We start from the raw sequence: 14758 nt of genomic DNA, 5'->3' as shown, positions 1-14758 counted from the left end.
TTGTGATGGTTAAAGTGACCAGTGAGTGCCAAAGCCTGTGACAGTGAGGATTTCTCTAGCTGCCTAAAAATAGCTTCTTCCAATGCTTCTTCTTGATCGGGTGGTTTGTAGAGAACAGCTAGAACATGAGCAGTGCTGCTCTGTCCTCTGATCCTTACCACATGCAATGAACTCTCTCGGTTCATCACCTGCCCCGAGGCAAAGCTCCATGCACTCAGCTATCTGCAAAATGTACCAGTATCCAAAGAATCAAATCAGAAGTGGGATGACAAAATATAGGGATGACAAAGCAGCTGACTCCAGCACCTCTTAAAGAATCAGACTTATCATTGTAAGATCCTATTCTGTTAGGTGCATTCAGTTTTCTAAGCCAGAATGAGGACCTTAGCAGCACCAGACAACATGAGTATCAATTTATAAGATTCTGTTTAGAAAGCAATGTAAGCTTCTACAAAGCCTCACAAAGCCTCTGTTCTTCCACAGGAGAGAGTCCTTCCCAACTTCAATGAAGTTTCCATCAGGATTAGTATCAATTCCACACATTTTGCAGAGTCCAACAGCAACATCAGGCACAGCGAGTATACAAATGCTTCAAGAGATTAAATTCTCACTCATCTAATACTTGTATAAGACCCAGAACAAGTCTGCAGAGACAGCAGCAACTAAGTTCGTGAGATGTCTTATCTGGACATCCCCAACTGCTTGATTGTGAGGTTGTGTTTACTTAGATGGTAGGGTAAGATTTTCTGTAAGAACACCCAATTAAAGCACATGCTGGGATACACACACATGCAGTCTAATACAGAGATCCAGAAAGGAAAAAAGCTAAAGACTATCATAACTGAGAGCATAATTCTACTATTGTCTGCAGAGAGGCTTAGGGGAATGTGAAAAAAATAAATGCCTACAACATTTTAAAGAGAGCCAAGAATAATTTAACAAGTTATTTCACAGCAGAACACGTAGGACAATGACATGTAGTAACTATATTTGTACCATTAGGCATATAAACACTCAGAGTAACTGAACATTCATTAACCATGAAGGACAAGCCTTCAGCCACCACATGAAATCTAGATAATCTTAAATTTGAAACTGGATTACACTGCAGGCTATACATCTGCCATTATCTAGGGTGAGCAAATGCTTAGCAATGTGCTGTCTACAGACTCTGTGTCTGCCAAATAAAGATATAAACCTACTCGTGGCCATTTTAAATGTATACAAGCAAAAAAAAGACAGACAGAAAGAAAAGAAAAATCCATTCTGACAAGAAAGCAGAGCAGTTTGCCTTGAAATTTTAGACTTACAACATCATTTTTTGCAATTTAGGTTTTAATTTAACATCAGAGATTAAGAGAGTACACTGCAGAAGTTTAAGCCACCTGCAATATAATTATTATTGTAACTTAAGTGCAGTTACAGATCAAGACAGAAAATATTTTATATTATGATTTTTTCACAAACTGGATTAGCTTCTTGACAACATCTTTGCACTCACTCCCCTCATAACACACAACCACCAAGGGTAACAACCAGTATTTTCCTTACAAAATGACCAGTCTGGTGCTTCAGAGCCTAGTGATTAGAGCTTGGTCTCCAACCTAAAGTTATCCTCAGACCTTTAACCAATGTACAGAATTACTGCAGCACTACTAAATCAAAAGGACTTCTAATTTAAGATCCAAAAGCTGCCTCCACTAAAACTTAGCATACGTTTACACATTATATCTCCTGCTTAAAGTAGCTGGTTTCCTGGTATTCAGACAGATTCAGAACAGACATGCATATTATTCTCTCTCCTCTCATCCTATTCTCCTTGGCTAAAGGCAAGAGAGCTGCTAATTCACTTATTCAAACTTCCAACATGTAAGTGTGCAATCTGCCTCAATTAAATCAGCCAAGAAACACAGACGAGCTAGAGGGGAATAAATGGCATAACCTGGAATACTATTTTCCTTAAGTACTGCCGAAATCAGTCACAGAAACTCTGTGTAGACACCCTCGTTCACCACACAGTGCAGAAGAATAAGGCTTATGTAGGAGGCAGGAAAACGAAGAGCAAAGAGCATGTAATGAAGCCTCTCTGTATACTCAACATACTGCTTACATTATAAATTGCTACGGTTTTAACTTAAGAAGTCTAAAACTTAAGAAATCGAGTGAACAAGTATTCTAATCTACTGCAAAAGTCCATTTATATACCCAAGCAACACACAGGGTTTCACAGAGACTATTTCTTAAATTTCTCATTTAAATAGCAAGTGTAAAAAAAATATATATATATATCTTCATTACCAGCCAGTAGGTCTGCAGAAGCTGAGGAACTAGAAGCAGCCTGGGTTGCGGGTTGGGGTTCAGCAGCGCTACTTCCAAAAGCATCTAGAGGGGATTCCAGAAGGCAGCAAGAAAAGGTGAAGAGTTCAACATTAAATACACCAGTTCACCACTGTTACCTTAAACAAGAGAGGCAAGAGGATAGCCATTTCATTTGGCAGCAGAAAAGAAATGAAAGTACTTGGCAGAGCAGTACCATGGACACAGAGCTCAGGTGGAAATGAGGAGAAGCAACACAGCAGCATGTCAGAGAAATCTATTTTTCTATAAAGAGCAGCAACACAGAAGAGGATGATATCAATACCAATCACCAAGGTTTGCAAGTCCCCCTAGTTGGGCCCCTTCTCAGAAAGTCCACACAAAGAGTAGGATTTTAGGCTAGAGGGTTAAAGCCCTTTGGCGATGAAAGCATTAAACAAAAGACAGGAGTAATTCCAGCCAGAAGTTACAGACCGACATTAATTCTTCTGAGAAGGGTATTCCACTAATGTTTGACAATTCACTATTTTAAATAACATTCCTATTCGACAACACTTCTAGAGTTGGCTGTGCCCATCCTAATTTTCACCACATCAAGTCTGATAGAGATCTTATAATTCAGATATTCAGTTTCAGAAAAGTCACCTTCACAACTTCAGCTGCTTAGAGACACAAAACTAAGATGAACCAGTATGAACATGGAGAGCTGTAAAGACAGGGTGAAGAGGAAAGGGGGAAGCAAGTAACATACTTCCATCAGAGCTGCGAGGGAGAGACACACATGCACTGACTCAAGATAGGATGGCAAAAGTGATGGCAACAGAATGACCACACTGACAGCTTATTTGCAGTTCATTAGTTGTTGTGCAATATGAAGAACTGGACAAGTTAGTCTTAGCTGCAGTGCTGCACAGGAAAGCCAAAAGAGAGGAAACTGCAGCCTTAGCAAAGCGCAAAGGTATTTGAAATGAAGTGATTCAGCTCTGAAGTGGTGAGGAAGGAAAAATACCCACCACCAAATAGGTCAATCACACCTGAAGAATCCACCTTTGCTGGAGAGGCAGTGGGTAGAGGAGAGGGGGCTGCAAATGCATCCACTGCAGTAAGCATAGGATAAATAATATTTAGTATCAGCAAGGCAACAATGATAGCTAAATATTTCAAAACCACGTGGGTCCATAAGTTAGAAATACAGGGTCAGTAAATTCAGGTAAAAGTCTTCAGAACTGCAAACAGAAAGTGTTACATTTCTCACACAGTACCGTTCAAAAGCCATTCTTGTTTCATAATTTTCTTATGCTGAGAGAAGGATTTAGGCTCTTAGCATCCACATCACTTACTCAAGTTCAGTATCAGCCACTTCATGGTTCACACCTTCAACAACTGCTGATCTTGTGACTTAACTATCAACACACCCATAGCTTGGCATTTCAGCTTAAAGGCGCAAGTTGGTGATTAAGTCTTATTTTTACTCTTGAAAGAAAACCTGGAGGCCTGCAGGACGTCCTGTGAAAACAAGCACTCACCAGATAAGAGATCAGCAGTGAGAGAACTCTCAGGCACAGGAGAAGCTCCATGTGGTGGAGATGAAAAAGCATCTTCCAGAAATGAAAGAAAAATCAAGGAGAAATGAGCATTATTCAAGTCCGTTAACACCATAACAAAGCAGTAAAGTAGCTGAAGATTGCTCTCTTTACCTGTACCAAACAGATCTATGCTAGGTGTAGCATCAGGTTTAGGTGCTGCAGGTACAGCAGGTACATCGGGAACAGACTCAAATAAATCTAAGACCAAGAACACACATGTCTTTAACTCATTTTCGGAAAACAGGACCAAAAGCAGAACTTTCAACTTTTGCATAGCACATTTAGAGTTAAGAGGCTTCCTCACGTGGAAGCCTGGAAGGCAGCATGCATGCTACAAAGAGTTATTTTGTATTCCAGACAGAGCAATTCACCAGAATCAAAAGAGTTAAAAACAAAATTACCACCAAAGATATCTAGAGCAGGAGGAGCGGAGGTGGTGGCGGGAGCAGACGTGGTGGCAGTAGTGGTGGTGGCAGTAGCTGTAGTGGCAGTAGCAGCGGCAGCAACAGCAGCAGCTGGAGAAGGAGCAGTTGCAGGAGCTGGAGCGGCTGCACTAGTTGTAGGGGTAACTACAGGAGCAGCAGACTCTGTTGGCTTCATAGCAAAGAGGTCCAGCTCGGGAGCAGCCTCTGCACTACCTTCGGATGGGGCAAAGGGGTCTTGTAAAAAGGAGAGGGGAAATACATGTGTATGCTTATTTAGGAGCAGTAAAGGAGGAAGTTAAGAACAAAGCAACTACAGGCAAGGCACATTCTGCAAATACACACACACACAAATGAGGCTGCTCTAACATCTAGCCTGCTTATCCAGACACATTACTTATGTTTTTCCAAAATAAAGGTCATCTGAAAGGCTGAAGAGTCTAGATACTAAAGGGCAGGATTTTAAAATGTTGGACAAGCCAAAAAGAGAGACATGATGAAGGAATAGCCAGTTCAACAGATTACTGCTTACAAAACACAGAGCTGCCAGAATCATTCATCAGCACTAGCGAACAAGTAGGAGTTACTGGGACCAAAAACGGGCAGTTTTGTTGAACATGCTCTTCAGTCTATGGTTTGTTTTGACCAATTGGGAACATTACTAAGAAAATTTCAGAAAAACACACTGCCATGTAGTTTAAACAAAACAAAACAGAAAATAACAGCAAAACAAGAGACCATCTAATGACATAAAACCCACCATTTCCTGAACATGCATCAAGAGCTGCTGCTACAGGGGTTGGGGTAGCTGGTGCTGCTGCCCCTTCAGTTGCTGCAGGGGCTTCCCCAGGAGAAGCTGCAAAGGCATCTTGGGTGCAGTTTAAGAACAGAAATTAAAAGGAAAAAGGATAAAGAGAAGAAAAATATAGTAAAGGAACCAAGTTAAATCGCACAGGTAGGTCCCCTTATACAACATGAATGTTGCTACTCTGTCATGCAGCGCACAGGCTTCATCTCCCCCAGCCCACCCAAGCAAAGTCAAGAAGGAACTTCTGAGGCTGCCCCAGAAAGTTCAGTAAACGTACTAAAAAGTGTAATTCTCATTGTATAAGGGTTCAGAGCGGCACGCTCATGTACCACCCAAAATTAATTAATGAAGGGCAAAGGAATAGCATTAAGTTGGTGTTAATAAAGATACTCAACTTTCATGCTCAGAGCCTGTAATACATGTATGATTAACCAGTCACTGTGACTTAAGTCTGCAAAGCACTGGGCATGTAAAGTGCTCTTGCACACAGCAAGCCAGCTACAGTGGCTCCAGTTACAGCTACTCCTACCATTTCTAGCTGTTAAGCCACACAGTATTTAAGAAAGGGAACTTCTTCATCTCTCAATAGCACTCAAGAAGGATCCTCAAGAAGCCAGAAAGCCCAACATAAAGATTATATTTATTTGGCTTGCTTTTGACAGATCTATAACATTGACCTTAGACACTGGTCAGCCATACCTAGTTTATCTCTGTTTCTTTGAGAAACATCTTAAAGGCCAATTAGCCCAGGCAATTCAGAGAGGGAAACTGTAACCACTTCTGGGGTTTTGTTTGGCTCCGTTTTGACATGCTTGACCTGCAAGCTCTGAACTTACACGGCATTATTCCTGGGTTTAATCACCATGTGTAGCTCTTAACTCCAGAAAATAGTCCTAATGGACGGTACCATTTGGACTACCCTTCATAAGCAAGCATTTTCTTCACAGAGAGATTGTGCAATCAAAATGACATGATTTAAGGCATTCATAAGGCATTTTTCTACTGCTTCAAAGACAGCAATCTACTGTTTCAAAGAGCAAGTTCAAAGCTTCTGTAGGGAGGAATGATGCAATTGCACTGTTAAACCAGCAGAGGAGAAAAGCTTAGCATGCTTTAACTTGAGTCTCAATTTTAAAATGAAAATGACCATTTTAAAACAGTTTTGTGCCAGTTCATCTAGAAAGCTCAACAGGACATGCATCTAAACTTCAGCAGAAGGGATGGAAGGCAATATTCTCATCCATTAGAATTAAAATGAGTTAAAAGCAAAAGAAAGGCCTGCTAATAAGCCACTTCAAATACAAATCTATTTTTCATGTAATAGAGTTCAATAACAAAACTGGATGGCAGTTGTCCAAGTAAAATATCATAAACAGTCAAAAGTCAGTGTATTGTACGCACACCAGGCACTGGCATACCACTGAGAAGAAATTCAACAGAGAATTGGACTGAAGAGTTTTGCCTTCAAATACTTCCAAATACACAGTACATGCAGTAATGTGTGTTACTTTTTCCTCTACAGGGCTGGCCTTCATACAGAAAATCACTCTATGTTTGTTCAAAACAAAACATTTCTATCCACAGATGCCCAGGTGAGAAATACGAGTTCTATCACATAATGCTACTCCTAAATAATGTTCTAGCCAGGCTTTCTTTAGCACCACACTTTGGTTAAATGGGAGGTAGTGTAATCAGCTAAATTCATAATGGCATTTTAAAGAAAGACATCCTATTCTGTGCAGGAAAACACCACCCTGAGGAATTCGGGAAACTCTCCGAGCCTGGAGACAGGGCCACCTCAATGGCTCAGCCTATGGAGCACAGTTCCCACCAAGGCTTTTAAGTCAGTCCTTCTCACAGAGTTAAAGCTTATCAACACTCCCAGAGCCTTTCAAAGGACCTGCACAGCAGAAAACTAGCATAACATGCAGAAAAAAACAAGTGTGCACAGCCTATTTCATTAGTCAAAAAAATCTGGACTGCTCATTTTCCTCTTTGATTTGCAAAACTGGGTCAGTAAGTCTACATTTACATTCATCAGGCCCTATGTCACTACCACCTCATGTGCACTGCTGAGTGTGTACAGAGGTTTTTCATCTAGGTAACAACAATTTTTCAATTTAGTAATTAGATGCTATTTTAAATAATAAAATCTTGCTTTTTTTCTGTAGTGTTCTGAGATTCAGTACTCACTGAATGTGCAACCCACTGGAGATTTACTGTATTTGAACAACGAAATATAGTCTCTTCAAATTAAGACATCTAGTCACTGAGGTTTGGACATCTTACTGCAAAAGTAAACTGTCTTTCCATGTTGGAGGATGAAGACAACTGAGTTCCTAATAACAATTTCCTGTGTGCCATTGAACAGTCTAAAGGGCAGTTACATCATTAGATGCTAAAAGCATCTGCACCACTTCATAAACTCAGCAAGTGGAGACAGTATCTGGTAGCAGCCATTTTTCCAGTCACAGGGTATTGGAAGAACAAAAATGGTACATCTTACCATTGTAGGACTAGAGGGGGGCAGGAGTTTTTCTAATCCACTTTAAAATTCACAGCAATTCCTAGCCATCAGACTGCAGTTTAATTTTTAAAAGGTCACACGCATCTATCCTAAGATAATAATGCAAGTGAAAAGTGCTGTGATAAAGACTGGCTCACCTTCCAAAGTCTTCCCAAGTCCTGTAAGGCTTCCTAGCAGTGACCCCAGCTCCTCAAGATACCACCCTTTAGGTAGCCAAAACTACTGCCCGAGTGTGGATGACTTTAAATTGCTTCTCAGGTGCCTGCATCTGCAGCACTTGGTCTGTTATCCATCCTTATGCAAGGAGGGATGAAGTGGCAGTGTAGCAGTCCTGCTCCCTCCTTACAGCTTCTCAGCAGTTGTATTGGGGATATCCCAAAGGTCAGTCCTAAGCACGAATTCCAGCTCGTGGAACTGGAACTTCCAGGCTTAAGGAAAAACCTTTTTAATCAAACTGTGCACGTGTCAGACCCCTCCTGCACTTCTGCCCTTAGAAACAGCAGGTAACGAGCACACCCATAGTGAGAACACACAGCAAAGTTCTGGAAGTTTTGACAGCAAACATGTTAGTTTTGACAATAAACACGTTATTACTAAATCTTGACATGGACATCCATTGTCACACTTGGAATAAGCTTCAAGGACAATTAGTTAAACAGAGTAGTCAGTCAATCCTAAATCTGAAGTAAAGTATGTTAGTTCATAAATCAAAAGGTTTTCCCACCAAGCTGGGTTGGTACCATGTCGAAGAGACACAGGGGCATTTCTGACTGGCTGTCGAGAAGCTTTATGCTCCCGTGGAGGGAAAAGAAAGCTGGCAATAGACAGGGCAGGCTTTATTCTTACCCAAGAGTCTAGCAACTAGTATTAGAGATGGAAAGAGCATATATAAGAAAAATCATAACACAATGATGCCTATACATTAGCTGTATATTTAGCATCCAGGCCAAGTTCATTGTAATTTTGCTTTACTATAGGAATCCTGCAGAATGCCGAATCCTGAAATACAGTAATTGCAGGTAGCTCAATACCGAATTTCAAGGAAAGATCCAGAGAAACACAACACAGCTGTGTGACAGAAGTGTGACATGTAAGAAATAGGCAAGGAGCTGCCATGCCCATCCTCTCTAGTGCAGCAACTAGGAAAGCATCATTGCTTTTCCCTAGAAATTCCAGTAGAGCATACTGTCACTAAATAACATGGAAAGAATACCTGCTTAACCCAGTGTGGACCTGAAAATTGATTTTCTTAGTTAGCTGTTTATTAGAATGTACCTCAGGCTGAAGTGTACACAGGTTTCCATTTCCTATACCTGGATATACACAGAGGTAAAACACTGTATATGCAGAGGAGCCTATTAGTTAATAACACAGCAAACAAAAAACTAGTTGGTTAGTTTACATTTCCTGCTCCATAGTGTCCAACACTCAAGTGTCTTTGCTTGAGCAAGTAAAACTAGAGGCCTTATGACAACAGTGGATCTCAATATTGCTTCATCAACCATATGAGATGGATTAGGTAACAAGAGCAACCAGACTAACCTCCAAAGAGATCCACCTCAGCAGTGGTAGCAGTAATAGTTGTAGTTGTAGCGGCAGCTGAAGTAGTTGCAGTATCAGTAGTTGCAGCAGTAGTTGCACTAGGCTCTGGGGCAAATGGATCTGAAATCTGTGGCTCAGAGGTAACACCGGAAAGTGCAGCCAGATTATCTATATGCAACCATATAACGAAGATCAAACAGGAAAAGTAAGGGGAAGAGGGACACAGACCACTAGCACTCAACTCCAAGAATATTAATACTTAATAAGGAGTCTTAACTTTCAATAGTCTTAAAAATTAAAAATGTTACTCACCCTCTCCCAAGAGGTCTAGCGATTGTCCATTAAAACGACAGCAGTGCAAAAGAAACAGAGCAGTTAGTAGAGCAGCCACGCAGGTGGTGTTCATTAGCCACACATTCATTCTCTAAGTGACACATCTGGATCAAACAGAACGACTGCATTTAATTGTCCAATAGTCAAACAGCTATTTCCACATAACAAACTTGTTTAATAACTCTATTCCAAACAGAACCAGGGCACAAGTCTTATGCATTTGATCCCTAATCAGCAAGATATTCCAACATCTGCAGTATTCATCATTTCTGTCCCGTGCAGCTGGACTTCACTCCCATTTTCAAACCACGATGACCAAGATTTAGCCAGGGCCAAGCGCTGACAGAAAGGTCTCCTCCTTTCACCGCCCTAAGGAAAAGCCAAGAACCGTTTCTTGGGAAACCTCCGTTCACCAGCACACTAGTTCTCATTTTTCCCCTCTCCCTGAACCTGCATTTGTTTAAGCAATGGGGAGTTCCACAAGAAGCAAACAGACTACCTTAAAATTTAAAAATAGCTAACTAAGAACACTGAAAATTTGTAATTTACTTGCACTAGTCTAACTACACAGAGATTCAAGACTACCACAAATTAAATATCTATGTAAGAAGAACAAGCCCCAGTGAAACCCAGCTGTCACACATGAATACAGCAAACACTCAGAAGTAATTGACATTAATTCAAATCAGTGAGCAATTACTCAAGACCGCATCATGCTATTAGCAAAATGTACGCAGATAACAAAGCAAATTTCAAGATAATTCTGTTTAGTTACAAGTATTTTCTAGAATAAAGTTAGGAGCAAGACATTGGACAAAGATATCATTAAAGTTGGTGAGAGCAGTCAGAAGGTACAACCCATGTTAACACGTGCTATGCAGACTATGAGTGCTGGGGAACCTGGAGGTCTCTCCAGTCCAGCCTCAGTTCCGCAGTCGGCAGCTCCCAGGGGCACTCGGCAGCTTTACCGGCAGCTCGTCCACAGGCTGCTGCCTCCAAGACCCGTCAGATCAAGCTCCAACACAGTGGAAGTTCTGCCTCCTCCTCTAAAGTGAGGAAGCCAGCACTGTATTTCAGGCTCTGGGTAGTTTCACTTTACTGACAGAAGTGCTCAGGTCCTTCCGTTAAAACACAGGGCCTTCCCTTGCCTGAGCAGCTGTTCTGCTCTCATGGAAGGCAGGATTCAGAGGCACTGAATACCTCAGGCTGTAGATCATGAGCAGGTTTTTTAAAACCATGGCCCTCGTGCACTCCTATTCACACCTGTAACTAAACCATCTCTATGAACTGCTTGGAGAAGGCTGAAACAGGCCAGGCTGCAGCACTACAAGCACCTTTCTCCAGACAGGCCTCGATGTACCACACAGTGCTAGGCCAGGCTCACAAGAACTCACACCTTGTACCTTAGGGGTGTTTCAAAGACCTGAGGTCTGTTCGGAATGGCAGATATGCGGCCGTTCTGCTACTTGACACCCAGAATCTAGCTCCTACAAGTACAAAACGTTACTTTTTTTTTTTGCTGAAGAATGCTGCAGATGGTCTAGATTGCATCCTAACCTTGCATTACCCCCAGTGACACCGTGTACATCTCCTAATGAGGAATATTCACCCTACAGCAGGATGCAAATCAGCACAGTGTTGCTGCGGGGACTGGAGGCACAGGTTACCAGCAGGTATCATCTTCAGTTTCATTGCATTTCACCCTTTGCACATGCCTCCAGAAGCACAGCTATTTATATCAATGCTGGAATATATTTCTAGAACCATTAGTATAGCTAAGGTAGCACACAACCCTTCCTAGGCTGCCAAAAACTTGGCCTACTTCCTGTTTTATACTGCAGGGAAGGAAGTCAGAGCAGAACAGCTATTACCTGACCAGATCGACCAGAGCTCAGTGTTGCTCCGAGGCTCATTGTACAACTAATGGGGTTATGGGTTCTTCATCACCACACTGAACAGCAAGCTCGAAGTCTAGATATTTTATTATAGGTCAGTATCTGGGAAGCAAAATGCTCTGAGCAAACACACTTAACCCTCATGGATTTGTGTCTATCTTCCACACTTGTTAAAAAAAGGCACCACAGAAAATATGCAGGTATTTTAGTAATTGGTTCCCAAAGAGAGGTCTACTTGAGACTCACTGCATGAGCTCAGCTATGTCAAAATACCATTCTGAAAGACCATAACAGCTTATTAAAAATGCAGCACTCTGGTATCTCATTACTGCACACCAGGTGGAAGTCTCACAGCTAGACTGAAAATACACAACTCCTGGCAAACCTCTGCCTCTTACTAGCTTATCCTTAGATGTATTCTGGTTTCCAGTTTTGTTATAGATCACAATACAGTGAAATTACAGTTATTCAGCATGGCAGTCTGCAGTCACTGTTAATACAGGAAAGACTAAAATTAATGTTTTACTGTATAGTAATACTAAAGAAACAACACTAATAGCACATTCTAAGGCATGACAGAAGGCAGTTCAGCAAGAAAAATTAAGTCAATTGACCTGCCTGTTTGAGTGTCAGAGCTTAGAGCAGCTGTCATTTCCCACAAGTGACAGAGAGCGGCCTTGGAATCGCATCCCTCAGCTCGAGCAACAGCTCTGTGCGAATCCCACGTAGGCCATGGATCGAACACTTCCACTAAAATACCTAAGGCCTTTACTTACTCATTAGTGACTGAACAGAAGATGCTAGTTTGTGAAAAGTTACACTGGAAATTTCTCTGCAGCCATGAAAGATTAACAGCAGTTCCACCCAACTCTCCATGCTTGGATAATCACCAACAGGACAACTTTCTCCTTTAGGCTTGAAAGATCCTTCTGTCTCCACAAGGATTCAAGAATATTTTTAAAGGAAGAGCCCTCCACACACTTTCCTCCTCATTTTTCTTCCACCTAAATCACACTATTCTCCATTGAGATATGCTCCTGCAATTCAGTCTAAAAATTCAAATTAACAGCACTGTTAAAAACTGCCAAACAAGAATTTTGTTTTCCTGAAGTTCCTTCTGAAGCTTTCAGATGGAATTTTTTTGGCTTTCTCACGTGGCTTTCAACCCAGGAAGATGTATGACCTCAAGGCACAGTTCTTCCCATCCGCTGGACTATCAAGAGCCTAATGAGAAAACTCAGAGGACACAGAAAAAGGAATGGCTTGAAGCTGCTTCTATGCGAAACGCTCCATGGTACCTATGACAATACACAATTCAGAACAACTATCAGCTTCATCCTGCAGATGTAGTTTAAATAGAGGAACTTCACACAGGCTGCAAGGTTCCTCATGACTAGATGAAAGGCGATTAGAAGTTTCAGTATTTTTGCAACAAAGCCATCACAGTTCTCTATTTATGCTCATCTAACACTGTTTTGGGCAACTACTGAACTAGAGGATGAAAAAAAAGTAATATTTTGATGGAGTAACAGTTCATTATACCTGGACTCCTGCTAGCTGCAAAGCTGAAAAATGTTACTACGATAACAAAATGCTAATCTTAAAGGTAAGACTGAACAATGCCTGATGAGGTGGTGATAGCCCTGGCCAAAGGAAAATGTTAGCTGCCCTTCCACATTGTGGAGTAAGAAGAGTAAGTGCATGACTAGGCGACTTTAAAGAGTTTTCAGTAATTCAAAAGAATATACATACAACATCTCTTCTAAAACACGTAATTTACAATGAGAATCGGTATTCTAAGATTTTAATGATATTTAGTCTGCGTGAAAGACCAACTACATAAAAAAAAAGGCAGCTGAGAAACCCGAGTCCTTCTGAAAATCTCAGGAAACCTTGTGTTCCAATACTTGAGAACAAGGAAGCACAAAAACAACGTAGCTACTTGCTGCTAAAGCAAAACTGCACAGAAAGGTCAAACAGGATATGATAAAACTGCAAAGTAATTGGTCAGCGTTACCCTAGGAGAGATGTATATTTGGTCCTGCTTTCTGGATAAGAATGCAGTATGGTTAATAAAACTGGTACTTCCACATGAAAACTCAATTCAACAGGCTAAATATGGATATAAAAAAGATGGTGTATGCTAGAGCAATTGTTACTTTCACACTGCTGAAAGACTGAGACACTCAGCTTTAACGAACTAAAACCAGGAGCAGAAAGAGGGGATGCAGAAGTTACTTGCAGCAAGTATTAACATTCAGCAATGGAGTCGTCACGTCTCAGGGTGCTAGTCCTGCCCTAAGAACGATGAGTTCATCAAGCTGTCACACGAGGAAAATCTCTAATTTATACCACAGTGAGTTTACTGTGAAAGCTAAGCAATTATTTCATAGTTTAACTTCTTCATGATGGAGAAAATTGAAAACACTGAATGGCTGCCCAGATCACTGACAAGCAGTGCTGTCTGGAACAACTAACTCAGCTCGATGTATAGTGTATAATAGTGTACACTGCCTGGCTCAGAGCCTGTTGGACTTATTTTTTTCAAAACAGAACTTCCCCTCTGGATGTGCCTGCTTTCCTTTATGAATGGAAGAGCTGCTATCTGCCACAGCTTCTCACATACCTTGCCAGTAAGCATGTAAACAATTCTTGTTCTACCTTCCCATCTGTTTAAAGATCCTACCCCACCTGTTCACCTTCAGCCATCCTCTTCCCGTTCACTTTCCATTACATAATCCTGCTCCCCCCAGCTTTGCAGCCTGGCCTTCATAATCAGCTTATACGATTAGGCACATCCCTTGAAAAAGGAGCAGTCTTGTGCAGCCGAGGAGTGCCTGACTGTCAGGTCAGCAGAATCCAGAGCGGGAGCTAGGAACAGCCCGTGCCGGGACAGAGAGTGCCTGGCTTCTGTTCAGCCAGCCTGGCAAGGAGGAGGCTGCAAGCAGAGACACTGGCAGCGAGTTTCTTTACCTCCCCATGAAGTTGCTCCAGGAGCAGCAGCAGCAGTGGCAGGGGCTGGAGCCGCTTGCCCAGAAGAGGCAAAATCTGGCTGAAGATCCAGAAGGTCACTAGATGGTTTGGAAGAGCTGCCAAGGCAAGGAAAAATAGATCTTAATCTTGGATCATTTGTTCATTTCAACAGCTAAGAAAAAAAATAATTTTTTGAAGCCGTAATACTAGAGGAATGACCATAAACACCTGCACTGCAACCAGTGCCAAGAAAGCATTACACCTCAGGATAAGACCGTAACTCATTTCTGCTACTGGATACTGACAGTAATGAATCTGAGACACTAAACTGTGACAATCCTGAAAACAAAAACAAA

At 41.6% G+C, this 14758-nt stretch overlaps 1 protein-coding gene across 1 annotated transcript in view; it reads right to left on the bottom strand.

The window, feature by feature from the left end:
• Positions 1-14758, bottom strand: part of SNAP91 (synaptosome associated protein 91) — a 64834-nt gene that overhangs the window by 15817 nt on the left and 34259 nt on the right. Inside the window, exons 14-22 of the mRNA XM_088520307.1 lie at positions 14403-14518; positions 9514-9528; positions 9202-9369; positions 5085-5192; positions 4304-4561; positions 4014-4100; positions 3843-3914; positions 3330-3413; positions 2299-2382 (exon numbers count right to left, since the gene is read on the bottom strand). Of these exons, the coding sequence (XP_088376433.1) occupies positions 2299-2382; positions 3330-3413; positions 3843-3914; positions 4014-4100; positions 4304-4561; positions 5085-5192; positions 9202-9369; positions 9514-9528; positions 14403-14518 (992 nt within the window). The remainder of the gene's footprint in view (positions 1-2298; positions 2383-3329; positions 3414-3842; positions 3915-4013; positions 4101-4303; positions 4562-5084; positions 5193-9201; positions 9370-9513; positions 9529-14402; positions 14519-14758) is intronic.

This window comes from Tinamus guttatus, unplaced genomic scaffold (genome assembly GCF_059628265.1).
Source record: "Tinamus guttatus ecotype Peru unplaced genomic scaffold, ASM5962826v1 Tinamus_guttatus_pri_ptg000085l, whole genome shotgun sequence".
NCBI classification, from domain to species: Eukaryota; Metazoa; Chordata; class Aves; order Tinamiformes; family Tinamidae; genus Tinamus; species Tinamus guttatus.
Note: the sequence above shows the minus strand (reverse complement) of the source record. Positions and strands in the feature narration are given on the sequence as shown.